This window comes from Rana temporaria, chromosome 1 (genome assembly GCF_905171775.1).
Source record: "Rana temporaria chromosome 1, aRanTem1.1, whole genome shotgun sequence".
Taxonomy (NCBI): domain Eukaryota; kingdom Metazoa; phylum Chordata; class Amphibia; order Anura; family Ranidae; genus Rana; species Rana temporaria.
The window spans coordinates 560,041,045-560,067,365 of record NC_053489.1 but is presented as its reverse complement, the minus strand read 5'-3'; the positions used below and the strand labels follow the sequence as shown (position 1 = coordinate 560,067,365).

The 26,321-nt window shown below is 42.7% G+C and overlaps 1 protein-coding gene across 2 annotated transcripts in view; it reads right to left on the bottom strand.

The window, feature by feature from the left end:
• Positions 1-923: 923 nt before the first annotated feature.
• Positions 924-26,321, bottom strand: part of TRAPPC11 (trafficking protein particle complex subunit 11) — a 70,519-nt gene continuing 45,121 nt past the window's right edge. For both annotated transcript variants that reach the window (XM_040333974.1, XM_040333975.1), the window contains exons 23-30: positions 23,552-23,671; positions 19,117-19,182; positions 14,191-14,347; positions 8,142-8,253; positions 6,431-6,522; positions 5,014-5,147; positions 4,668-4,835; positions 924-2,303 (exon numbers count right to left, since the gene is read on the bottom strand). In XM_040333974.1, coding sequence (XP_040189908.1) covers positions 2,259-2,303; positions 4,668-4,835; positions 5,014-5,147; positions 6,431-6,522; positions 8,142-8,253; positions 14,191-14,347; positions 19,117-19,182; positions 23,552-23,671 — 894 coding nt within the window. In that variant the 3' untranslated portion in view covers positions 924-2,258. The remainder of the gene's footprint in view (positions 2,304-4,667; positions 4,836-5,013; positions 5,148-6,430; positions 6,523-8,141; positions 8,254-14,190; positions 14,348-19,116; positions 19,183-23,551; positions 23,672-26,321) is intronic.

The window sequence follows — 26,321 nt, the reverse complement described above, 5'->3', positions numbered from 1 at the left end:
TGTCTGCTAAAAAAAATATATAATGTTTGGGGTTCTGATTAATTTTCTAGCAAAAAAATTGTGATTTTCACATGAAGGAGAGAAGTGCCAGAATAGGCCCGGTGGTCAAGTGGTTAATTACTTTTATAATTTACCAGTTTTTTTTTTATACAGGTATGTAATTAATCTAAATATATTCAATTGATCAACACAAGGTATTGCTTTTTTCCCTCCACACTTTCCTGCTACTATGGTTGAAGCTAGCCATGCACATACACAAGCCTGTGCGAGTGAATAGACAAATCTACGCAGTGGGCCATTGTATTCTGAGAGGCAGCACTAGGGGCTGTCAGAATACTTGAACAGTGTCTGAAACTGACCAAATACAGGTGCTGTTCAGTCAACAATTTCCCACTCACCTTCTCCAATAAAAGTCAGATGAAAAATGTACTTTTGTTTATCTGGGTGTTGCCGACAGGGCCAACCACTAGGCAACTTTTTTGCTGATTCAGCATGAATTGGTTTTATTTAATGCCTTTATGGCCAGCTTAACACGTTACAGAACTTTTACTAGGAGTCTGTGTAAGTCACAAGAACCCTTCTGCTTGTAAACCTTCTTTGGTGGAGTCAACACACGTCTTCATGTTAGGCTCCCATTAGGTACTGAAAACGCATCGATTCTGCACTGCCCAACTCCACTCAAACTGGAAATCCATTTTGCGCCCCTTTTTTAATTAAGTTTTATTTAACAAGTGTTATCTTTCAAATTTATATTTATTGACTTTTTCACATTATGATGCATGTGCATTTATTGCTGGCATCATTGCTAGGTGTACAATGTATAGTATTAACCAAGAATGGTTTCACCCCAACATAATGTGTTTACATTGATATATACACACACACACACACACACACACACGCGGTATACCATCTAAAAAAAGTAACGCATAATTTACTTTTAATAAACTCTGTATAATTTAATTCATATTAGGAGGGGCTAATTTTTAACAAAGGAAAGGGCTCCATACATTTTGATTAGATAATACAAGTGACTGCTTCATCAGCATTATTAGAATGCTCAGACCAGTGAAAATAACCACAAATAGTTACCAAACAGGCATACGCATGGCGTACTTTACTGCAGATGTTGGATCCATTTAATATCGCCAACATATATATATATAACCCCAACCAATGACAATTTCAGATCCTTCCAGAAGCCCTTTTAAAAGGTGTGTTTTACTTGCAACCACTTGGCCATCTGAACAATTTCAGTCTAAAGAGCAGCAGTTTTTCATTCCCATTAGCCTTCTTCTACATACAGTTTATCGTCTGCTTAGTCACACTGTTATACATTTCATGCCAGCCTTTCTCAACCCTTTAACCCCAAAGGAACCCTTGAAAAAATGTTTAAGTCTTGTGGAACCCCTGCTAAAGCCAGTTTATCGGTGGTTAATGACAAAAATGCCCCTTACATTGGTGGTCAGTGGGAAGAATGCCCACTTTACAGTAATGGTCAGATTGCCAGCCTTACAGAAAGCTAAAAAGATCATTGGTGTCAAGCAACTGGATCTGTCAAGTGGCACCGATCCTGAAACATTGCAGGAACCATCACATAGGAGATCAATCAGTCACAGCTCAAGGAACCCCTAGCAACCTCTGGAGGAACCCTAGGGTCCCACGGAACCTTGGTTGAGAATGGCTGACTTACGCATTTTGGTATTGCTAAAAATACCCTGCTTTGATATAATTTGCAAATAAAAACAACATGTATACAGGGAGTTGTTTAGTCTTGTAAAGAATCATGAGATATGCATTTTAGCCAATGTTGTACTGCCATAAACAGCCAATAAATACAAGAATCTGAAGTTGCATACAAAGGCTGGCTGCTTAGCAGGTAACAAAAAATGAAAATACTTACTGTTAGGTTGCTGCAGGTCTATAAGAATACCAACATAGGACTAATATGTGCATGCTATACACAGCCTAATCCTTGCTTTCTAAATAGAGATGGTAACTGGAAATCAAGAACAAAGCTCCGGTAGCCAAGCAAGAATTTGCAGAAACCTATGCAATCATATACTGACTGCTACAATTGTTTGAGGGTAGTGCTTTGCCTGAATTCTGATACTGTTAAACAAAATTAACAAATACATCTTGTAAAAGAGCACTTCACAAAGTCCCAATAAAAAAAATGTTTTCAGCCTTCAGTCAGAAACAAAAAAACTTGAGAGATGAACAGATATGAGAGAGAGGAAAACACTGGATTCGTCTTCCTATGCGGCCTCTATGGAGTCCTCGTCCACACGACGGCCTTGTGGCTGTAACAACAAATGGGAATTACTCATAAGTCTATTCCTTATGGCCATGTTTTCATTCTTGTACAAAGATTTAGCACTGTTGTACCCTACCCTTTTACACAATGTATTTTAATACCAAAGGTAATAACAAAAATAAAATCAGAAGGCAAATAAGTAATAAAGTATTGGAGGTATGCATATGGTATTAGTTATTGGTCCAGCATTGTCCTGGGACCTCAAATACCCATTTTGTGATTGCTTTGGACCCCATAAAATGTATTATACAACGGTCATTCTGGGCTATAGCCTAGTTCACACCCCCATGATTCAGGGTACATGTAAAAGAAAATGATGGCTTTAGAATATCAGTAACAAAAACACAGATAATCTAGTCCCATACTCATTCATTAAGAATTTTTACCATTCCTCTGTATTTTCTAACACAAATTAGATCTTCCTAGAGCAGGATTTAAAGTGCAAATGCACAAAAACATCCATGTGTGACAATATGTTGCAGACATGAAGTTTATAGGGCAGAACGTCCAAACATTAGACATAATGGGGTCGATTTATATAAAAAGAAGATATAGCAATAAATCAAATTTCAGATTTTATCTTCCCAGAACAGGTTAAAACAAATGAAAGCTACTCGACTAGCTCCTATGTGTACTACGAGCCCTACATCACTTTTGTTTTCATATACAGCCCAGAAGGACTATTGCCCTGCCTCCATGTTATGTGTGGGTACAATAAACAACAAGTATTTTCATGATGATTTGGGATTTGCAGAAATCTGCTACACCTTATAAATATTCTTAGATTAAATGCTGGAAAATGAATCATCATTCATACATGTTTTATCTTGAAGCATTCAAGTAGAACTATAGGCAAAACATATTTTGGATAGAGAAAAGGAGGGTTATAATCTCAGTCTGTTTTGTTTTTGCCATTTGTGTCCCATTAGAGATTTACCTTCACATCCTGTCCCATAGCCATAACAGGAAGTGAAAGGAAAGATCTGTAAACTAAGGAAATTGCCCCCCCCCCCCCCCGGTCACCAGAACTAGTATCCCATTGGAAAATGTCCTTATTACTTTGGGGACAAACCAAAATTTGGGAATGATAATGGTAAACAAGACAAACAGAGGGTGAATCTCCCTAATGCGGGGCAGAGGTAGCAATAAAAACCCGACAGCTGTTCTAATCCATCTCCACCCTACAGCACTTCACCCACTCCAGAACCTGATCCTCTAAACAAAGATGCCGGTTCTACATCCCCACAAACACTAGCAGGAGGTTGCTGAATGTCACATGGTAAAGCAAGGATCACATGCAGCCCCCAACATATGGAAGGATGTGGGATTGGGCCTCCTACACATGGCATATATTTTATGTGATGACATTGTTATCTCCGGTGTTCTCATATTGTAACAGCATCCCTCTATGTATATTGGGGCAGATCCACAGAGATCTGCACCCGCGCAGCGTATCAGAGATACGCTATGCCGCCGTATCTTACCTGGCTTTAGTTCGAATCCTGGAAGAATTTGTGCCGCAAGTCACGTCGGCGTAGTCTATCTCTGGCAGCGGAATTCAAATCCGCGATTGGGGGGCGTGTTTCATTTAAATGAAGCGCGTCCCCGCACCGAATGAACTGCGCATGCTCCGTTTTCTAAATTTTCCGCCGTGCATTGCGCTAAATGACGTCGCAACAACGTAATTTTTTTTAACTTAGGACGTGAATACGTCCATCCCGATTCACGAACGACTTACGCGAAAAAAAATTCAAAATAAGCGCGGGAACGACGGCCATACTTAACATGGCAGGTCTAACTATACGCAACGAAATACCAGCTTTAACTATACGCTGGAAAAAGCCGACTAGAGACGCCATAAAAAAATGCGCCGGCCGCTCGTACGTTCGTGGATCGACGGAAATAGCTAATTTGCATACCCGACGCGGAAAACGACATGAACGCCACCCAGCGGACGCCGAAGTATTGCATCTTAGATCCCGAAGGCGCACGAGGACGTGTACCTGTCGGATCTTACCCTGATGCCGTCGTATCTTGGTTTGAGGATTCAAACCAAAGATACGACGCGGGTAATTTGAAAATACACCGGCGTATCAGTAGATATGCCGGCGTACTAGCTATGTGGATCTGCCCCATTGTGCCTATACAACAACCACAACAAACAGTTCTAGTACGAAAAAAAAGTATTTCCCATTACTCTCCACAAAAGAAAAGGTTCTTACTTTGTTTTATAGCATAATTCAGTATGGTTCAGACTCTTTAAGCTATAATAATTTTTGCCTACTGTCACTTCTGCAGGGACAGGATACAACCTGGCGATAGAATGACATCTTAACATGGCTGAACTCACCTTCACAAATATATGGGTGGGTAGGAAACGCTTCAACATATGACTGGTGTAGTTTGGAAACCTCAGAAGATTGATGTTAAGAGATGGCAGTGGTTGGTATCCCGCCATTAGTGGGTAGAAATTGTACAGCATCTCCTGCTCAGCACCAGGAAGGATTTGGAGTCGAATCTACAAAACATGACTTATGCTTAGTCAGAAGCCAAATGATTATGACACCAAATATGCAGCGTCTAGCCATAAAAGCATGATTAACCATTATATAAGCTACTTGAAAACAAATATGTCAGTAGCTAAAGTAAATGTGAATGAATACATCCATTAACAAATATTAAATGACTAGGCTTACTTGCTTGAGTCCAGAAAACATGAAGGCGTCGCTTGGCTCCACTGCAATTTCAATATCCTGAACTAGCCCGGTCTTGTTCTGTAGATGATACTTTACTGGCAGAGACTCTCTTACTCTTCCAAAAGATGGGAGATCTAGGCAAGAATAAAAAGTCAGCCTTTAGTCACACACATTAGATGAATCTCTGGAAATTTCAATGTAATAAGCAGCAAGGTATGCAGATTGACACAAAATTTAAATAACCGTCACCCTTTTGCACACCTCAACACCTCTTGTGCATGGGTGAAGAAAACCCCAAGTATTTTGCTGAGCAGTGTTGTCTATGGGACGGTGTGCAAAGCTGCATAAAAGATCCGTAATGCAGCAAAGCGTTGACAAAATATATATATATATATTTTTACATTTGAGGACAGTACTATAGATATCTATATATCTATCTACATACATATACACACACGTAAATACAAAAAAAAAAAACAGCTAAACAAAAATTGAAAATAATTTAACATGTGCACACACGCCTATATAGAAGTGCACATAAGGTCTTTATGGGACATAATGTTTTTTTTACAGCAAGATTCTGTTCCTGTGTATAACCATCAGTAAATTATGGCTATATGCGAGTCCTTAGTTTTGATTCACATCAGAATCACAAAAACGTACTGCACAATTCAGTGTAATGGGATTTTCAGCCCATTCATTTGAATTGATTGAAATCGCACTGAATAGCTTCATGAGTAGTGCATGCACCAATTTTAAAGACACACTAACTGAATCGCATGGTACAGCGATACCATGTGATCCGGTGCAGGCAAAAAGCACTGTGTTTGGGGTGTCGTTAGCGTTACATTGACACCAGCAGAAGATACCACACTCAGGGCAGACAAATGTGCACTGTACTGCAAAGGCTAGTTATAGGTTAGGGTGGTTACCACTCTTTTGTACAGTTAGTTGAATTTGATGCAGGGACCCACTGATGCCTTCAGCTGCCATTGTGCTCTTGCTGGGCTTCCAGTGCATTCCTGCGCCTTAAAGAAGGGGTGGGTTCCCCCCAGGTAAAGCTGCCCTTAATCTAGCCTTTGCTTTCGGAACGCAGAACGAGGAGCCTTGACACAGGCACTATAGCTCAAACATATATTTGCAAATGTGTTTTTAACGTGAATTGTTAGACAAATTTTTTGCACACATTTTTTAATTTTACAAAAGCAGCAGGTCCCAACGACATAAAACATTATAACAAGACAAATACATTAATGCCATAGTACCAGGTACACAATAAACCCTCTTGGCAGTTACTCAATTAGATTTTTTGCACACTAGCTTTCTTAAAAAAAAAAGACTAAAAAGTTGCTAATGCAAAGACGGAACTGAAGATAGGACAGAGATGATCTGCTGCAAATTTTATTGTGCAAGTTACCTGCTTTAATATGGAGTGGAATGCTTTCTACCATCACGTGTGGCAGTGTTACCACGGTGTTGACAACTGGTACATTTTCTCCAGCTGAGCTCCTATAAAATAAAATGGATACAAAAAGCATGCTTAGTAAAAAAATATTTGAGCCAAGTTTAAAGGGGTTGTAAACCTTTGTGTTTTTTGACCTTAATGCATCCTATGCAGTCACCACCCCCCCCCCCCCCTGCCCCCGTTTTACTTACCTGAGCCCTGAATTTCCGTGGGTGCGATCCCGCGTTGCTTTCCCCCAGTTCTTGTTGGTTCTTCATTGAATGACTGAAAGCAGCGCAGCCATTGGCTCCCGCTGCTGTCAATTAAAACAATGACGTGGCGTGCCGGGGGCCTAATCATACGGGAGCGCGCCCGCAAGGTGACCCCCTTGGGAGAGAGCTTCCCAGAGGGGGTTAGCTCTTGTGGGGAGAATCCGCGAGAGCCGCCGTGGGACCCCAGAAGAGGACGATCGGGGCCACTCTGTGCAAAACAAACTGCACAGTTTTTTAAACCAAACCTTTAGTAGCCTTTTAAACTCTCAATGACTGCTTGTTAAAAATAGTGCTATAGGATCTCTGCTGACAAAGATAACGCACTGTGTATTTGTATACACGGTATGGAACTTAATAGTTTAAAAAACAAGACAATATGATCCCAACGCTCAACGACTGATGGCTGGAAAGGGGGTTGTACAAATTTTTGGACAACTAAAAAGAAAACATATTTAAATCCAGATTACAGAAAGAAATCTATGACTCATGGTATACATTCACTTTAAAGAGCAAGACCAATGTCATAAGTCACAGTATGTGTTTTAACTGGATAAACTTCTACCAGAACGGACCATTAAATGATCAATGCACAAATGCTCTTTCTGTGGCAAGTGGATTTATACACACATACATACATACATACATACTGTAGCGGAGTACAATATTAAAATCCACGATCTCCGCTGGTAACCAGGGTAAATCCACAGTCAGCGCTGAAAAGTAAGGCAATGTCCCAAATCCCCCCCAGTATCCGGACGAAACACAGCTCTGGGAGTCAACTGACTTTTTATTCACAGGCTTTCAGATTTATATAATTCCCCATGAAAGGGGTTTCCAACAGCCAAACAGATTTAGCAGGGGTAATACAGTGAGGACCACATGGGGAACTTAACATTTTGGATAATTCTCCCATCAGGCATTGCTGCACGAGGGAAAAGTCGGTTGATAGCTGTAGTCTGGGGTTATGTGTTGTGGGAGTTCGTTTTAAAACTGCCGAACACCGATTGGGCAACATAAAACAAAGTACTTGAATGCTAGTGGCTTACGGCTACCAGCATACGAATTACTATGCCCACATAAGACCCAGCAGAATACATAGCATATAATACAGACAATCCTTTGATATGCAACGTCCAGCGTTCCAGAAGTGGCTAGGTTTGCCACACATACATACATATCTACAATTCTTATCCACTCATTTTAAGTCCGTTTTGGTTGTTGAACATATTCTTTGTGGGGGCTCTACTCTGTCTGATCCAGTACTGGGAGACATAATCTATCAATGCTTCAGGAAGGAGTGAAAGTCCTCCTCCAGTTCACTGGCTTTTTGCAATAGTAACAAGTCACTGAAAGGGAGGCAGAATATTTGGTCAGTAACCAATTCCAAGTTCACAACCTATATACCCACTTACCTCTTCCAAGATATAATATAGCTGCCAGTGGCCACACCATTCTGAGGATTTGCTACAGGAGGACACTGGAGGCAGAAACATTCACTGGCACTCTCTCCAGTCTGTAAGACAACTATAAGCACATAGGGAAATTAGAACACACACTTTTCCAGATTTTGAAATACATTTTTAAACTGGATGGATTGTGTGTATTTGTCTGCTACAGTATTTGTGGATAAGCAGTGAAAACGACCTTCAATTAACTTGTAATTAAGCTTGCCATGCATTGTGTTAGAAGAATAAATTTGGGTGTCACAATATACAATTATTTTAAATTGTTTTTAAAATGGTTTTAAACTGCTTACTGGTCAAACCGGAAAACCTGTGTGTTTTCTAAATGTTTTACTTTTTGCCTTTAAAATACAAAACTTAAAAGACAATGCCACCAAAATCTTCTTTTCTCACTAAACAAAAGAAAAAGATATTTGTCTTTTCCGTACAAAGGGTATTGCCAAACAAACAGGTCCATAGATGAAATGTGAAAAGGACCCTGAAATGTAACTGGTTAATAAACCCCCTACCACAGAATACCAATGCTGCAAGTAACCACATAAATATACGCAGGCATTGGAAAAGATTGCTGATCCTAATAATTGGATTTTTCCAACATGTTACCTGTAAAATCCTTTTCTTGGCGTACATCACAGGACACAGAGCAGCCATAATAATTACTATGCGAGTTATATGCCACCTATAGGTGAATGGACACTGGTGATAGACATCACCAGTTGTTCTGCCCCAGACAGAATGTGGTGCACCTTCCTGAGCCGCACAACTCCTGGTGCCGCACTGGTGGTAAATATATGCCACTGTAAAAGCATTGTTGGATTGAATCTACAACCGACTCGTTCAATAATCCAGAGCCAGGTGTACTGGCCAAAAGTTTCAAGATATTGTAGGGCAGTATTCTCCCCCGTGGAGACCAGTCCACTGAACTGCAGTCATTTTTAAACCAACTGGAGAGACTAGCACTAGTGGTCATCTTCCAAACTCCTGAAAAGAAAGAATTTCCCCTTCTCCAGATTCCTACCACCATTTTGAGCTCTGCAATACTCCGTGAACAGAGTTCTCCGGCAACCCAATGCTTGGATCCTCATGTTCCAGACACAAAATGTTTATCTACAAAAGACCTGGAGTAGGACTGTACATAGAAATATATCAAAGGAAAAACTGGAACCAACTGCTTCCTGAACAAAGATTATTGAAGTATATTGAGACTGGCACCCCCTGACTTTTCAGCAAGCCCAGCACCGGGGCTGGGAGCTTTGTGAACCCTTGGAGCTGTTCACAAAGACGACTTTGCACTGCAATTGCATAAACCCTTGGAGGAGCCTGGAAAAAAACAACAGCACATGAAGTCACACAGTCATTGATGACTGTGGACCCCAAAATCTACCGCTCGCAGAGAGGTCAACACTAAATGGACAAAGCCTATCTGAAACAGAAGGATGTGCAGCAGCCTAGGAACCAAGCGAGACCTTATGTCCCCATTTGGTTTTGGGACCGCTACCGAGTTGAGTTTTTTTTTCTATACTGAGTCCATACCTTCTGCTCCAAGAGTGAAATGCAAGGCAAAAGACTGACGGCTCTGTAGCAGACCCAGAGGGCCCAAAGAGGTGTACCTAACCTACCAAGCTTCTACCAGCTAAAGATGGAGAAAACCACCTCAGAGAATGCCCCAAGATCTTCTGGCCTGAGATACTCTAAAAACAGCAGCCTCAGATGCCTCCCTCACACAGGTGGGGAAAAGCTTACAGCATCTGGTATTCCTGTGCAGTCTCCCATCCATATACTAACCGGCCTTGGTCCTGCTTAGGCTTCGATCAACAGATCAGGCATGATCAAGGTGATGCGACTGCAGTGCCATCTGATGAAAAATGAATGCGTCAGGAAACACTGCAATGTCAAACACCACAGTGGCTCAGATGCACCCGACACCACTGTCCATCGGGAGATGTGGGCACCACCAGATCATTGAACCTGAGAGCGGTGCACCTGCCTAACACGGCTGCCTCTTTTCTGGAACCATTTAACATTTAACTGGTATAACAGATAAATAACGTAGCAACTATATTTGTCAACCTAATACACAGTCCTCCAAGGAGGCAGGCCTAAAACAATATTGGCTTACCGCTATGCAACCCCTTAGGTATGCGATTAACCACTTCCCGCCCGGCCTATGGCCGATTTACGTCCGGGAAGTGGTTATGAAATCCTGACAGGACGTTCCAGAACGTCCTGCAGGATTTCATGCCGCGCGCGCCCGTGGGGGCGCGCATCGCGGCGATCGGTGATGCGGGGTGTCAGTCTGACACCCTGCATCTCCGATCTCGGTAAAGAGCCTCCGGCGGAGACTCTTTACCACGTGATCAGCCGTGTCCAACCACGGCTGATCACGATGTAAACAGGAAGAGCCGCCGATGGCTCTTCCTCCTCGCGTCTGACAGACGCGAGTAGAGGATAGCCGATCGGCGGCTCTCCTGACAGGGGGGGTTCGCGCTGATTGGTTATCAGCGCAGCCCCCCCTCGGATCGCCACCCTGGACCACCAGGGATGCCCACCCTGGACCACCAGGGTGGGCAAAAAAAAAAAAAAAAAAAAAAAAAAAAAAAAAAAGTTAAAAAAAAAAAAAAAGTTAAAAAAAAAAAAAAAAAAAAGCATAAAGAAAAAAGATGCCAGTCAGTGCCCACAAATGGGCACTGACTGGCAACAATCAGTGCTGCCACCCCAGTGTCCATCAGCGCCACCCCAGTGTCCATCAGCGCCACCCCAGTGTCCATCAGCGCCACCCCAGTGTCCATCAGCGCCACCCCACAGTGCCCATCCATGCCCAGTGCCCACCTAGCAGTGCCCATCTGTGCCACCCATAAGTATACATCAGTGCCGCCCATGAGTGCCCATCTGTGCCGCCTATGTGTGCCCATCAGTGCCGCCTATGTGTGCCCATCAGTGCTGCCTATGTGTGCCCATCAGTGCCGCCTATGTGTGCCCATCAGTGCCGCCTGTGTGCCCATCAGTGCCGCCTGTGTGCCCATCAGTGCCGCCTATGTGTGCCCATCAGTGTCGCATACCAGCGCCGCCAATCAGTGCCACCTCATCTGTGCCCGTCAGTACTACCTCATCGATGTCCATCAGTGCCATCTCATCGGTGCCCATTAGTGCCGCCATATCAGTGCCCGTAATTGAAAGAGAAAACTTATTTACAAAAAAATTAACAGAAAAAAATAAAAACGTATTTTTTTTTCCAAATTTTCAGTCTTTTTTTAGTTGTTGCGCAAAAAAAAAAAATCGCAGAGGTGATCAAATACCACCAAAAGAAAGCTCTATTTGTGGGAAAAAAAGGACGCCAATTTTGTTTGGGTACAGTGTAGCATGACCGCGCAATTGCCATTCAAAGTGCGACAGTGCTGAAAGCTGAAAATTGGCTTGGGCGGGAAGCTGCGTAAGTACCTGGTATGGAAGTGGTTAAGCAGGTACCCAGGTATGCGGTTACATAGGTACCTAGGTATGCAAACATGCAGGTATACAAGTATTCTTGCCATTCATGCATTTATGTATGCAGTTCAAGGCAAATAAGCACATATGTATGTATCCCATGGCAAATAAGCACATATGCATGCAGTTTAATGCAACCAAGCACATATGTATACAGTACAAATGAAAACATGCCAGCATGCATTTAAGCAATATGCATTTGCTTATGCAAATATGTGTTTAGACAAAACACGAAAGTGCATGTCTATGCAAACGCGCTTATGCAACATGTGCTCATGGAAACATTCATTTACGCAATAAGCAAGCATGTGATTATGAAATGTAATTACGCAACACGTAATATACAGTATGTGCAAACATCTATCTATTCAAACATATATCTACGCAAACATGCATCTATACAAACACATATCTATGCAACATGCATACACATTTATGTACACACGTGTCTACGCAAACACGCGCCTCTGCAAACATGTGCCTACGCAAGCTTGTGTGTATTCAAGCAAGCACGTGTCTATGCAAACATGTGCCTATGCAAGCATTATGAAACATGCATACTATTCTGCACCTGCTCAACTGCACTTGGGCCCATACTAGCTTTGCAGGATTAGCCAAGTACATAGGCATCCAATGCAGCCTCTATGCTGCTTCAAACAGCCTAAAACAAAGCTCCTGCAGACCAAATGCATGCTATTTTGGAGACATAACTCCTTAGTTCTTGTTCTTTCAAACATGTGCTTATGCCATATGTATCTAAGCAAAACATGTGTTTATTCAATTATGCGTTTAAGCAACAAGTTTGCAAGCATGTATACTATATATGCTGCACCTGCCCAACAGCACTTGGCATCATACTAGCTTTGCAGGATTAGCCAAGCACATATTCATCTCATGCAGCCTTTTTTCTACTTCAGAGCAGCCTAAAAGTAAGCTCCTGCAGACCAAATGCACATTATTCTGGAGACACAACACCTTACAGTGCACCGATATCCATATAGGGGTGCATCGACTTACAGTTGTACAGGCCCCCAGATTAAGCAGCAAGTGTGCAGTATATAATCATGACTTGTCTGGCCACACGTTTCTTCCATAGTAAAAACTCACACTTCATTAGTATCCATAGGCTGCTGTTATGTCTCAAGAGGCCCTAAAGAACCTGCCATCCATATGGTAAACATGGCCGCCCCTCCACTTCCTGTCTATGTAGGTGGTGCATAACCCACATAGTAATTATTATGGCTACTCTGTGTCCCGTGATGCACGATAAGTAAGATTACTGCATAAAAGGCCGAAAAAACGAACAAAAAAACTGACGAACACAGATTTACACAGACCACACAAAATTTATAAGTAAAATTAGGCCATGAACCCTAGTAAAGTTTAAAAGAGACTTGGGAGCATTGAGCATTGCCAATTCCTAACAGTGATGAAATTCACCCACCTCTTTCCACCCCCTGCACACTTCTAAGGGGCAACCAGGTTGCCAATCACTACAGTGGGCCAAAAGAAAAGAATAGAAGGCAGGCGGTAGACACAATCTCCAAGTCTACCCAGAAGTGTCTGAGCTTTGCTGTCAAAGCTAACTGAGATGCGGCTGTAATGGCAAGGTTATTGCGGCTGTTACAGGTGATGTGCTGGCACCTATAGGTGGCCACATTTTACACCTCAGTCATTTTTCTTTAAGAGCTACCGGTACTGTAGCGGACTTTTAAGAAACAAATGCTTGCCAGTTCATGCTTCTCAGGGAAGCTCCTTTTTCCCCCGGCACCATCTTGTTATCAAGAGCCAACTTTCATACCATGTTGACTTGAAGATGGCCTCTTACTGCACATGCATGAGATGACAGACTGATGAGACGGGTCCTCTAACCTCCTGGGATGTGTGATGTTATCCCAGGGGGTTGCGTGTGGAAAAGATTGGGGGAGAAGCTTCCTGAGGTAAGGAGTGAAAAAGTGGGATCAGGTACCACCAAAAAATAAATATTTTTTTGTTACATGCTTAGAGTCAGTTCACACTGCAGCGGCACGACTTCGGGGGCGACTCTGCAAGTCATCCTGAGGACGACTTCAGAGGCGATTTGCATAACGACTTCTGTATAGAAGTCAATGCAGGTCGCCCCGAGCCGCCCCCAAAGTCGTACAGGAACCTTTTTCTAAGTCGGAGCGACTTGCGTCGCTCCTATTAGAACGGTTCCATTGCATTCAATGGGACGCGACTCGTCAGGCGGCTGTTGCCCCAGTGTAAACCGGGTCTCAGGGAAGAAAGATAACGAGTTGAACTTTTGTTTTGTAAACAAAGGATATCCAAAATGAAGTGGCTATCTAGTTGAAATTAACAGGGCTTACAATGATGGCATATGGGGCTCGACCCTCAAGGGGGGTCCCGACCCCCAGGTTGAGAACCACTGTTCTAAGGGATATAGATTCATATTTTTCCCCCAAATCTGCCCCCTAAGTGGTTGCTATAGATGGAAGATTCACTTTCCTTTGCATTTCTGGTTTTACATACTAACCATTTCCCATGTGGGATTCCAGCTCGTCCACAGGTGCCACAGATGATGAGAGTTGGAGCTGGCTGGAGAGGATGGTGAGGCTCCATGGGGAAGCACTCAAGATATCCGTCATTAGTAAGAAGGGTATATCAGCATAGACACGATCTAAATGTTCAAACTGCAAAAACACAAACCATCCATTAGACACTTATAGCAAATACATCAATATAAAATACATTAAAAGATGTGACATGGATTCTGTCCTACTTAAAGGGAAACTTTCTCATTGCCCATTTAGTGTCTGTAACCCCCTCCCTCCCTCCCTCCCAACCACTTTAAGCTTCCCTCTTCAGCAGAGGAAGAAGAGGTAGCGAGTTGAAGAGGGCTTTTTGCAGATGCTCACTTTGTCCCAAATAGGCAAATTAATAGTGTCTATTTAAATACGTTTTGGCAGGACACTGTGGGGAAGATGTTCAATTAAAGTGGATGTAAACCCCATTTTTTTTTATTTTTATGTCACAATGTAGAGAATAATATTTCCTATCATCTGTGCCCAGTCTTGCCACACAGAGTTAATCCAGCTCTGAGCAATCCTCTTTTATTGCTCAGTGAAAATTAACAGACTTACAGATAAAAACCTGTCTAAATAAAAAGTCCTTTCCGTCCCCTTGCTTCGAGTGACATACATTACCTCTCACAATGAACTGTGGATCACCCCCCATATTATGATAAACATCCAGGAATGTGCATGTGTCCAAGCTAGTGCACGAGATATGTAAAAACCCTGTCACTCGAAGCAAGGGGACGGAAAGGACTTTTTATTTAGACAGGTTTTTATCTGGAAGTCTGTTAATTTTCACTGAACAATAAAAGTGGATTGCTCAGAGCTGGATTAACTCGGTGTGGCAAGACTGGGTACAGATGAAAGGAAATCTTATTCTCTACATTGTTTACATCCACTTTAAGATTTGGCAACAAAACCTGGAAGCGGATTGGTTCCTATGCAGAGCTGCACCAAATTTATTTTTGAATCAAAAGGTTTTTATTGCTCACAAAACATACAAAGTATGAAAACATGAAATACTGTACACTGTAGTCAGACATGGAAATAACATATCACAAGTCATCGAGCACAGCACCCAACCAGGAAAGTAAAAAGTCTGCTCATAATCCCTCCATGCATATCTTATTCTGCTCAATCCCCTGCCACCCCCCCCTACCCCTCCCACAGATCACCCATCCATTCAGAGATTTAACCAAGAGCCCAACCAAGTATCCCTTCTCTTATCTTCTTCACCTATACACCCCCTAGCAAATCTCATCTGAACCAGTTCCAGGGGGCTCAGACCAGGTACAGCAAGCCATGGATCCCAAAGTTTGACAAATTTCCCGGCGTTACCCCTGTGCCAATATATGCATTTCTCCATTATGAGCGTTCTACCCATGTGCTGTATCCACGTTTTAACCTTGGGCGGTATATTTGATTTCCAGTTAAGAAGAATGTTTTTTCTCGCCTGGAACAATGCCCTGGCGAATGCCACTCTGGTTACCTCCTCCGATATCGCCCCCTCCAGAACCCCAAGCAGGCAACAAAGTGGATCCAGTGGGACGTTGGTCCGGAACACTAAATTAAGTGTAGCCAGAACCTTCGTCCAGTATCTATGGAGTTGGGGCAACGGCAGAGCAGGTGAATCAAGTCCCCAGGCACCGCCCTGCACCTTCCACACAGTGGGTCAGATGCCCGGCCCATCCTAAAGAGTTTCACCGGGGTAAAATGCACTCTCAGTAAAATGTACAATTGAGACACTCTTTGTGACACATTGACGAGCAGGCATTAAATGCCTGTAGCGCCTCCTCCCAGAGTTCCCCTGCAATGGGTCCGACATCTACCTCCCACTGACCAACTACCCTCACAGGATGCCCCTCCAGAAATTATGATAGCAGCATGTTATAGCACTTGGAGATGACACCCTTAGTGTCGGATGCGACCTGTAGTATATGAAAAACTGGAGTGGGGGACTGAACTCACTCCATCGCATCTCCCTGGGCCCTGACAGCGTGCTGTAATTGCAAGTAGTAAAACTGCATATTAGGTGAAAGCGCATATCTAGACTGTAGCGCGCTAAATGGGAGCAGAGCCCCGCCATGGAAAACATGTCTGAGGTGCATTATCCCCATGGGGCGCCATTTGGGTCCTTGCTTAATCTTGGCCAGTTCAGAGTATGTGTTGTTCCCCCAGAGAGGACTATACTCTGTGAAACCTGTTACATTCTGGAGCCGTTTGGCCTTGTTCCATACCTTCTGAATGAGCGAGTAAGTGGGCATACGTTTATTGGGTTTTTGAAACTGCTGGGCCTCCAACCCCTCAGGTATCGCGTCGGCACCCGAGCCCCGCAGCAGAAGCCGGGCTGACGAGGCCGAGGGCAATGGAACCATGGCTCCTATCAAGTGCTGTAGCTGTGCGGCCAAGTAATAAATCCAAGGATTGGGCAGAGCAAGGCCCCCTCCCTCCTTTGGGCGTTGTAATTGCTCTAGTTTTATCCTAGGGAGTGCTGCACAAAATTTTAGACGCCTCAGTTTTAGTAAATAACACCCAATCGGTGCTGACATTTTTGCAGATGCATATGCCAAGGCTGTCATTCATACCCCTGACTTATGTAGTCAGCCACTGACCTATCACAGGTCTGTGCATATCAAGTGTCCCAGAAAATTGCTTGGTCTAGGTTAGCAATGAAAGAAAGAGAAGAGGACAGGCCTGAATCATGCACTTTTATGAAAACATCTCTCACATTTTGAGAGCTGATGGTCCCATTACATTCTACAGAACAGATAGCCTCACGTGTTAATATTGCTTTTAACAATAGCCTATCCACTTCTCATAACTGAAATCTGTCACCGAAAGGCCACACTCATTCTGGACAAGCAAACATACTGTCCAAGTGTTCATTTTAATATGACAAAATGTACACCTATAAGCTTATTTTAGTGGAAAATATAATTGTCACCCCAGGATATGTAATTTAAAAACGCCATACCATAAACAATATATTAATATTAGAGGTGCACCGAATGGAAATATTTGTGCCGAAACCAAAAATGAAAGATGCGCTAGGCTGAAAACCCGAAAATGACAAATATTTATATTTTTATATACAATTGTATTATATTCGAAACTAAAAATTGTTATCAGAAAGAATGCAGATATCGCTGATACAAGCACTCAATGGTATAACAAATGTTTTGAAAGCAGTGTAGCAGCTATTATATATCAAAGGACTAAACAAAAAAATAATATATGTCTCATTAAAACAATAATAAAACATTAACAGCGCTTGAGAAAAATTCAAATTTTCCTGAACCCAAAAGTTCATAATCTGCAGTGAAAAAAGTATAGTAAAATGTGGTATTCAAAAAGCATCAGATTATATATAATCCTAATCCCCTCTGCAAGGTGATCACACCAAACAGTATGAGTCCCAAGGGTCCACCGTATGGCCTGGTAATCAATTGGTGCTTGACTTGAATATCTGATCAGACGTTGCACATCTCCAATGGTGATGCAGGCAAACTTTCTTATCCTCAAAATAAGTGGGTGATTCCGTCACTTGCAATCCCCTTAAGGTAATCTACTCACCAGACTGAAGTCACACTCAGCATTGAGAAATCCTCTTAGTATGGCCAGCTCCTTCAGCTCTCCCCCAGATGTAGAATGATCAGGAGAATCTCACAATTTCTAATCACATGCAATTTGTTCAAATCACCCACTTCTTTTGAATTTTTCTCAAGCGCTGTTAATGTTTTATTATTGTTTTAATGAGACCTATTTTTTTTTGTATTATATTCGACTTTTTAATTAACATCAATTTAAGTTAATATGAATTGTTGGCCATTATTGCCACCTTTAGTGCAAGAAAAGCTCAAGAAAAATGCAGTCTCTAACCATCTTGTGTATCATGTTTGCCGTCTCTAACCATCTTGTGTATCATGTCTGCAGTCTCTAACTTAAACACACTGCTAATAGTATTACTAAAGTTTCCATTCGGTGCACCTCTAGTAGACATGATACAGGAGATGGTCAGAGACTGCAAACATGATACAAGAGATCAATGCAGCCTCACCAGTGCCTGTCAGCTGCAGCCTCTCACCAGTGCCTGTGCTCGTCAGCTGCAGCCTCTCACCAGTGCCTGTGCCCGTCAGATGCAGCCTCTCACCAGTGCCTGTGCCCGTCAGCTGCAGCCTCTCACCAGTGCCTGTGCCCGTCAGCTGCAGCCTCTCACCAGTGCCTGTGCCCGTCAGCTGCAGCCTCTCACCAGTGCCTGTGCCCGTCAGATGCAGCCTCTCACCAGTGCCTGTGCCCGTCAGATGCAGCCTCTCACCAGTGCCTGTACCCGTCAGATGCAGCCTCTCACCAGTGCCTGTAGGATGCAGCCTACCTCTGCCCGGATCAGAGTCGCAATCTCCGTGTGTAACGGAGCTGGATTTGAATTGCCCGGGCCGCAGTAACAATATCCCGCCTCCTGTGATCACGTCACATTGATTCAATGTCCCGGCATTGGATCAGTGTGCCGTCTATCACAGGAGGCGGGACATTGTTACTGCAGCCCAGGCAATTAAGCTCCCTGACATAGAGGGAGATTGTTGCTCTGCAAGGAGAGGAGGAGGAAGGGGAGGACAGGAACTTGAGCCAGAATGACACCCTGCAATGGGCGACACCTGGCGGCACGGCCACCGCTACTGTGCATGCGCAATTATGATAATTTTTTTTTAAACACAATTTTCAGACGTAATGTTTCGTTGCACGCCTAATTAATATGACTTTTAATCTTCATGTCTTGGACTTTGAGCCTGTTCAATATCTATGTTTTATAGTCATACTTTGTTTGTGATGTGAACTATTTTGGATACCAATTAAATAAAAATAAAAAAACTGAAATAGGAAATACTGACCTTTATGGATATAAATTTCACAGCAACATCAAATGGATACACAGTCTCAATGGTAACCGTTTCATCCTGCAAAAGAATAAAAATGTGGAAGCACTGAGAACAGTCTATAATAAAATTTGTCATAAACTTAAAGCGGGAGTTCAACCATTTCTTTTTTTTTTTCCCTTAGCTTCCTGCTCGTCTTGTCTAGGGGAATCGGCTATTTGTATTAAAATATGATCCGTACTTACCCGTTTTCGAGCTGCATCTTCTTCCGTCGCTTCCGGGTATGGTCTTCGGGACTGGGCGTTCCTTCTTGAGTGACAGTCTTCCGAGAGGCTTCCGACGGTCGCATCCATCGCGTCACTCGTAGCCGAAAGAAGCCGAACGTCGGTGCGGCTCTATACTGCGCCTGCGCACCGACGTTCGGCTTCTTTCGGAAAATCGTGACGCGATGGATGCGACCGTCGGAAGCCTCTCGGAAGACTGTCAATCAAGAAGGAACGCCCATTCCCGCAGCCCATACCCGGAAGCGACGGAGAGGATGCATCTCGTAAACAGGTAAGTAATGCTCATATTTTAAAACAAATAGCCGATTCCCCTAGTAAAAACGAGCAGGAATCTAAGCCTAAAAAATGCCCTCTAAGGGTGAACCACCGCTTTAAATTGTAATTTCTCCCTTTGCAAATCACATCAACAACAAATATACCTATTTTTCTTTTCACAAGTGTTTATGTGCTGCTCCAAGGCACATTCTGTAAGAGACTGCATCGGAATCTGCCTTTTAAAGTGGTTGTAAACTTCTGGCATGAACAAAGCAAATCCCTCTATAGTGTGTACATGTATCAATCTACAGCACTACGTTTCATTTCTGGCTGCTGTCTTGTTCTTCTGCCATCTGCATGAGTCACTTCTGACACCAAGAGGTAAAAAAATGTGACGGGAGGGTCCTCCAGCACACAGCCTATGATAGACAGCCTGAGCTCTTTTTCTGTGTGAAGGGTCCCCTCCAATTAGCTCTTAGAGCTCTTCTCACTGAACTCTGCAGATTGTAACTTCAGCGCCGTCCCACTTTTTGAAAGCGTTGGCATATAATTTCTGGACTTTGAACTGATGTAGAGGAAAAAAAAGAACTGTAGATAAACCGGTACAATTTATGTAGGGGGATTTGTTTAATCTCTGAGTATCACCTAAGGCAAGTCACTTGCATATACTGGGTATATGTGAGGGTTAACAACCACTTTAACAACATTTTCTGAAGTCTCAACAGGCATATCCCTTCCATCACCTGTGCTTGTTAAAGGGGTTGTAAAGGAAAAAAAATTTTTCCCTGAATAGCTTCCTTTACCTTAGTGCAGTCCTCCTTCACTTACCTCATCCTTCCATTTTGCTTTTAAATGTCCTTATTTCTTCTGAGAAATCCTCACTTCCTGATCTTCTGTCTGTAACTCCACACAGTAATGCAAGGCTTTCTTCCTGGTGTGGAGAAAGCCTCTTGAGGGGGCAAGCAGGAGTGTCAGGACGCCCACTAACACACAGCTCCTTTCTCTATCTGCAAAGTAGAGAGAGTGTCCTGACTTAGCCTCTTGAGGGGGGAGGGGGCGAGCAGGCAAGTCAAGACAGGAAGACAGGAGAAAGGAGCTGTGTGTTAGTGGCACTGACTGACTGACTGACACTCCTGCTCGCGCCCTCCCCCCTCAAGAGGCTTTCTCCACACCAGGGAGAAAGCCTTGCATTACAGTGTTGAGTAAAGCCCCGTACACACGGTCGGACTTTTGGCCAACCAACTTCAAAATCTGCAACTTTTCAAATTTGTCCGACCGTGTGTACGCTCCATCGGACCAACTTTTTCTGGTTTCATCCGACAAAAAGTTGGGTCTGCGAACGGACCAACTTTTCGGCAACAAAAGTCCGATGGTGCTTTGTGTGACTGTGTGTACAGCAATCCAACCAACTTTTGGACAAAGTGCAAATACGAATGCTGAAAACCAACGTTAAAAGCAACAAACAATAGCAGAAGTTAACCAAAGGGTGGCGGTAAAGAGCAAAAAAGAGCAAAAAAAAAAACACGTGATGTTAGGAAACTTTTAGAAAAGTTTGCAGAAAAGTCTGACTGTGTGTATGCTATGGGTGTGGCCGGACAAATCAATTAGGACAAAAATCCAAGGGAAATTTTGTTGGATGTCCTACCGTGTGTATGAGCCTTTACAGACAGAAGAACAGGAAGTGAGGATTTCTCAGAAGAAATAAGGACATTTAAAAGCAGAATGGAAGGATGAGGTAAGTGAAGGATGAATGCACTTAAGGTAAAGGAAGCTATTTAGGAGAAAAAAAAAAAAAATCCTTTACAACCCCTTTAACCTCTTGACCACCGCCCCATGTCAAAAAGACGTCCTTTTTAAAGTTGAATATCTCGATAACGGCAGCAGCTGCTGCCACAACCGAGACATTCATCTTTTCAGGGGGCGGTGGTGTACACGATAACGGCGGTCTCCGCGGCGGATTCGCCGCGAGATCGCCGTTATCGGTGGCGGGAGAGGGGCCCCCCCCCCTCCCGCCGCTCTCCCGCGCCCTCCGCCGCTTACCGGAGCCGTCGGTAGCGGCGGAGGGGATTGGATGTGTCCGGCAGCTGAGCGGGGACGGGACTGAAGGAGAAATCTCCTTCACCCGTCCTCCTAGCTCTGCTGGGCGGAAGTGACGTCAAAACGTCAGTCCCGCCCAGCCTCTTAAAGAAACATTTTTTTTTTTTTGTCATTTGAAAAAATTACATTTTTTTTTTTTTTTTTTTTTTTTTTTGCATTTAAGTCTAATTATGAGATCTGAGGTCTTTTTGACCCCAGATCTCATATTTAAGAGGACCTGTCATGCTTTTTTCTATTACAAGGGATGTTTACATTCCTTGTAATAGGAATAAAAGTGATCAATTTTTTTTTTTTTTTTTTTTTTCAGTGTAAAAAATTATAAAACTAAATAAAAATAAATAAGAAAACCAAAAAAATTTTTTTTAAAGCTCCCCGTCCCGACGAGCTCGCGCGCAGAAGCAAACGCATACGCGAGTAGCGCCCGCATATGAAAACGGTATTCAAACCACATAAGTGAGGTATCGTCGCGATCGTTAGAGTGAGAGCAATAATTCTAGCCCTAGACCTACTCTGCAACTCAAAAAATGCAACCTGTAGAATTTTTTAAACGTCGCCTATCGAGATTTTTAAGGGTAAAGGTTTGACGCCATGCCACGAGCGGGCGCAATTTTTAAGCGTGACATGTTGGGTATCATTTTACTCGGCGTAACATTATCTTTCACAATATATAAAAAAATTGGGCAAAATGTATTGTTGTCTTATTTTTTAATTCAAAAAAGTGATTTTTATCCAAAAAAAGTGCGCTTGTAAGACCGCTGCGCAAATACGGTGTGACAAAAAGTATTGCAATGACTGCCATTTTATTCCCTAGGATGTCTGCTAAAAAAAAATATATAATGTTTGGGGGTTCTGATTAATTTTCTAGCAAAAAAATTGTGATTTTCACATGAAGGAGAGAAGTGCCAGAATTTACCTGGTGGGCAAGTGGTTAAACTAGTCATCATTGAGGGAAGGATGTAACTTATTTGCTACATCGATTCACAAACTCTGAGCACATCTCCCATGCAGAGACCTTTATTTATATAAACACTGGTTATGCAGTGTGTAAATTGTGGATTAGAGACCCTTTAGCATGCAGAATTGTTCACATACTGTATACCTATCATAAAAGGGAATGTAAAGGTTTGTTTTTTTATTTTCTAAATAGAATCCTTTAAGCTAGTGCATTGTTGGTTCACTTACCTTTTCCTTTGATTTCCCTTCTAAATGTTTTTTTCCTTTGTCTGATTTTCTCACTTCCTGTTCCTCCTCAGTAAGCTTGCCTCCATCATCCGAGCCGTTGTGGCTGGGGGATAGTCAGCATGCTCACCCCCTCCCTTGGGACTACATCCCTTTAGGGAGACGCCGTGAACGTTCACAGCGTCTCCCTGCAGGGATGTAGTCCCAAGGGAGTGGGCAAGCACGCTGACTAAGCCCCAGCCAGAACGGCTCGGATGATGGTGGAAAGCTTACTGAGGAGGAACAGGAAGTGAGAAAATCAGACAAAGAAAAAAAACATTTAGAAGGGAAATGGAAGGAAAAGGTAAGTGGACCAACAATGCACTAGCTTAAAGGAACCCATTTTGAAAAAAAAAAACCTTTACAACCCCTTTAACTATTAATTTTTGTTGTGTATGGAGTTCTGCTTTAAAACTAGTCATATAACATTTTATGAAGCTTTGCTAAAATGACATCAACAACGCAATAAAAGCAATAAGCAGTGACCTATAGAAACCAAGTAGGGTGCCACCAGTGCAGAGCAGTCAGTAATTACAGATGGCCTCTGAGCAGTTGCTATATACTGTAGACAGTTCTACATGGGAGGAATATCTTACCCGGTGACATCTGCAGATGATATCCTTGTCCTCTACAGATGTGTCTATCAAGTAGGAAACATAAACCAGGAACACTCGTGTGCCAACAGTACCGCAGCGGATGTATAGAGGCATTTCCAGCTGTAAAGAAAAACAAAGTTACTGCATTGTCATATATAAATGCAAAGGCATAACGCAATATTATCCAGAAGAAAACCAGAGGCATTGCCAAAACATCCTGAACTTTCATTTTATAAACCGATTTGACGTGGCATGTGTATTACTATTATATCGTCTGATGGAGGGGGCGGGTGTATGAAAAAAAGGGTGGGTTTTGCACTGTTGATGGGCGACTTTGTGGCATCCGCCCCTTACATGATATAATTGTAATATACACGCCCCCCTTGCAGAGTGGAGCGAACATCGGCAGTGTGTGGCACAATATTGTGCTCAATGCGCATGCGCCGTGTCCAGGCGATTGAGAGGTGTGTTGAGGTTCGGCAATTGTCCTGCGCAGGAGGTTTGCTTTGCCTGCGCAGGACAGAGCGGGCAAAATCCGCCGGGGGACAATTCTCGGCAGGACACGGGCAAGTATAAACCCCCCCCCCAATAAAAATAACTAAGAAAGAGACTTTACAATAACTTTAAAAGATGACTGGGATCGTAGGTTATTCTCCTTTATAATCCTGTATTTAGCACCGAGCAGCTGATTTGTTTGATTATGTTATGTAATCATATGGTTTCTTTTATTATGGTTGTTTTGAGCCGGGTATGGCCAGAGGCTCCGATTTGTATTTGCTTTGCAAAACTAATAAAAAAAAAAATATGGCCGAAACTGAGCTCTGTGTGATTTATTATTCTATGTGGAATATATATTCCAACCATAGGCCCTGTATGGCTGAACTTGACTGTAAACAAACTTAAAATTATTTTTCTACTATTGTACTTTTTGCACCAAGCTCTGCTGGGCAGTTTGGGTGCAAGGTTCTATATGTTTGTATTTTTCAATGAAACGGTCAAAAAGAAATCTTGAAGTTTGTAAACTTGGTGAACATTCCCACACATTTACTCCCTTGAATTCTGTGACAAGTAGTTACTATGCCCTGTAGGTAGGTACTGTTGGGTCACACAGCCTGCCTTCGGAACTACAGACTTCCTGAGAGGAGGAGGCGTCAGTACAGGAATCAGCAAGATACCATGGGATATGTAAACAAAAAGTAAACAGCAGAGGAGAAGTTGCAAAGCATGCCTGGGAATCCAGGAAGTTGGGTAAAGTGATGGGCAGCAGACAGGCAGCATTCACAACAGGAAAGGAGTAAGCTTATATTGGACTGTCAAAAATAATGAATGTTTGTATTGCTATTACAATGGCGAAGTTAGATAAGAAAATGTTTGCCGTGACCACAAAACTGCTTTATTAAAAGACAAAAATAATATCAGAAGGTGCAGAAAGGTCTATACTACTCACTTATCAAATAACGGCAAAAGTGAGCAAACCAAAACAATCAATCAAAATTCTACTGAAACCAGACCAGAACAAGGATTCTTGGTGATTGGGCTTGTTTCCCCTTTTTTCTATTTTACAAAAAAAAAAAACACACATACAAAAAAAAAAAAAAAATATCCAGCAATGGTGAAAAAGCAGTCAGACATGTTGCTATGCATAGAGCCCAGTTTGATGTCTGTGTCCGTCACTCATGGTATACAGGAAAAAGCTTGTGTGATCTGAGTGATCATTATGGATCACTAAAATGCTGCACCTTATAAATAATTGTAAGTGTATTAATGTTTTTTTATAATATATGATGAACAGAATATACAAAGTTACAAAATAAGGCACAAGGCGCGCATACTAGCTAAATAATTTATTACTGGCTCCAGTAATAAAGTTTTCACACTTAGACCCCTTTTCCCGCTCAGGCAGTTTAGCGCTAGAAATTATAGGTGTTTTCACACTGGGGCGGTGTGCTTGCGGGACGTTAGAAAAAGTCCTGCAAGCAGCATCTTTGGGAAGATTTTGGTGCCATGTAAACAGCGGTTTTAACCTCTTCTTCGGTCGCTAGAGGGGTTAAAAGTGCCCCGCTAGTGGTCGAAAAGCACCACTAAAATGAGCATAGCTTTAGCGCCAACGCACGGGCGGCCCCAGTGTGAAAGGGGTTTTAAACCAGGGATGTACATCTATGTTAGCGATTATAAATGTTATGTGATAACTGCTATGTGCAGGCAATAAAGCAGACAAGCCACATGCTTTACATGGTAAAGCAGCAATGAGGACAGGTGGCCAGGTTTTCTATTCAGAAACTTATGGGAATTAAGCTCTTTATTTAATCTTTTAATGAAAACCCAAATCTCTTCTGGAAATATGTCTAGAACTAGCTATAGATTGGGGGGATTCAGGCTTGGTCAACAAGAAGTGAAGGAGGCGGTGCACTACGTGTACTCTGACGAACTGTGGGCATCAAAACTGCGCTAACAGTTGGAGGGGCTTAAACCGGCGCACAGATACAATAACGTATGACACAATCCACCACTATTCTCTTTATAGTTGCTTTTTAAAAATAAATGCAATATTATAGAAGTTGGATGAAAAGTTTTGGATTCATTTGCACCTCTTCGTCCCTGTGTGTTAACCAAGGTCCTTGGGGTGCCATTCAAAATGAGTGTCACTGGAACATGCTAATGCACATAATGCATGTCAACGTGCGTCGTGGTAACATGCGTTGCCTCAATGTATTTGATCGCAAAAGGTGGGTTTCAGTTCTTTGTGTAAAATAACACTGACAGTAAAAAC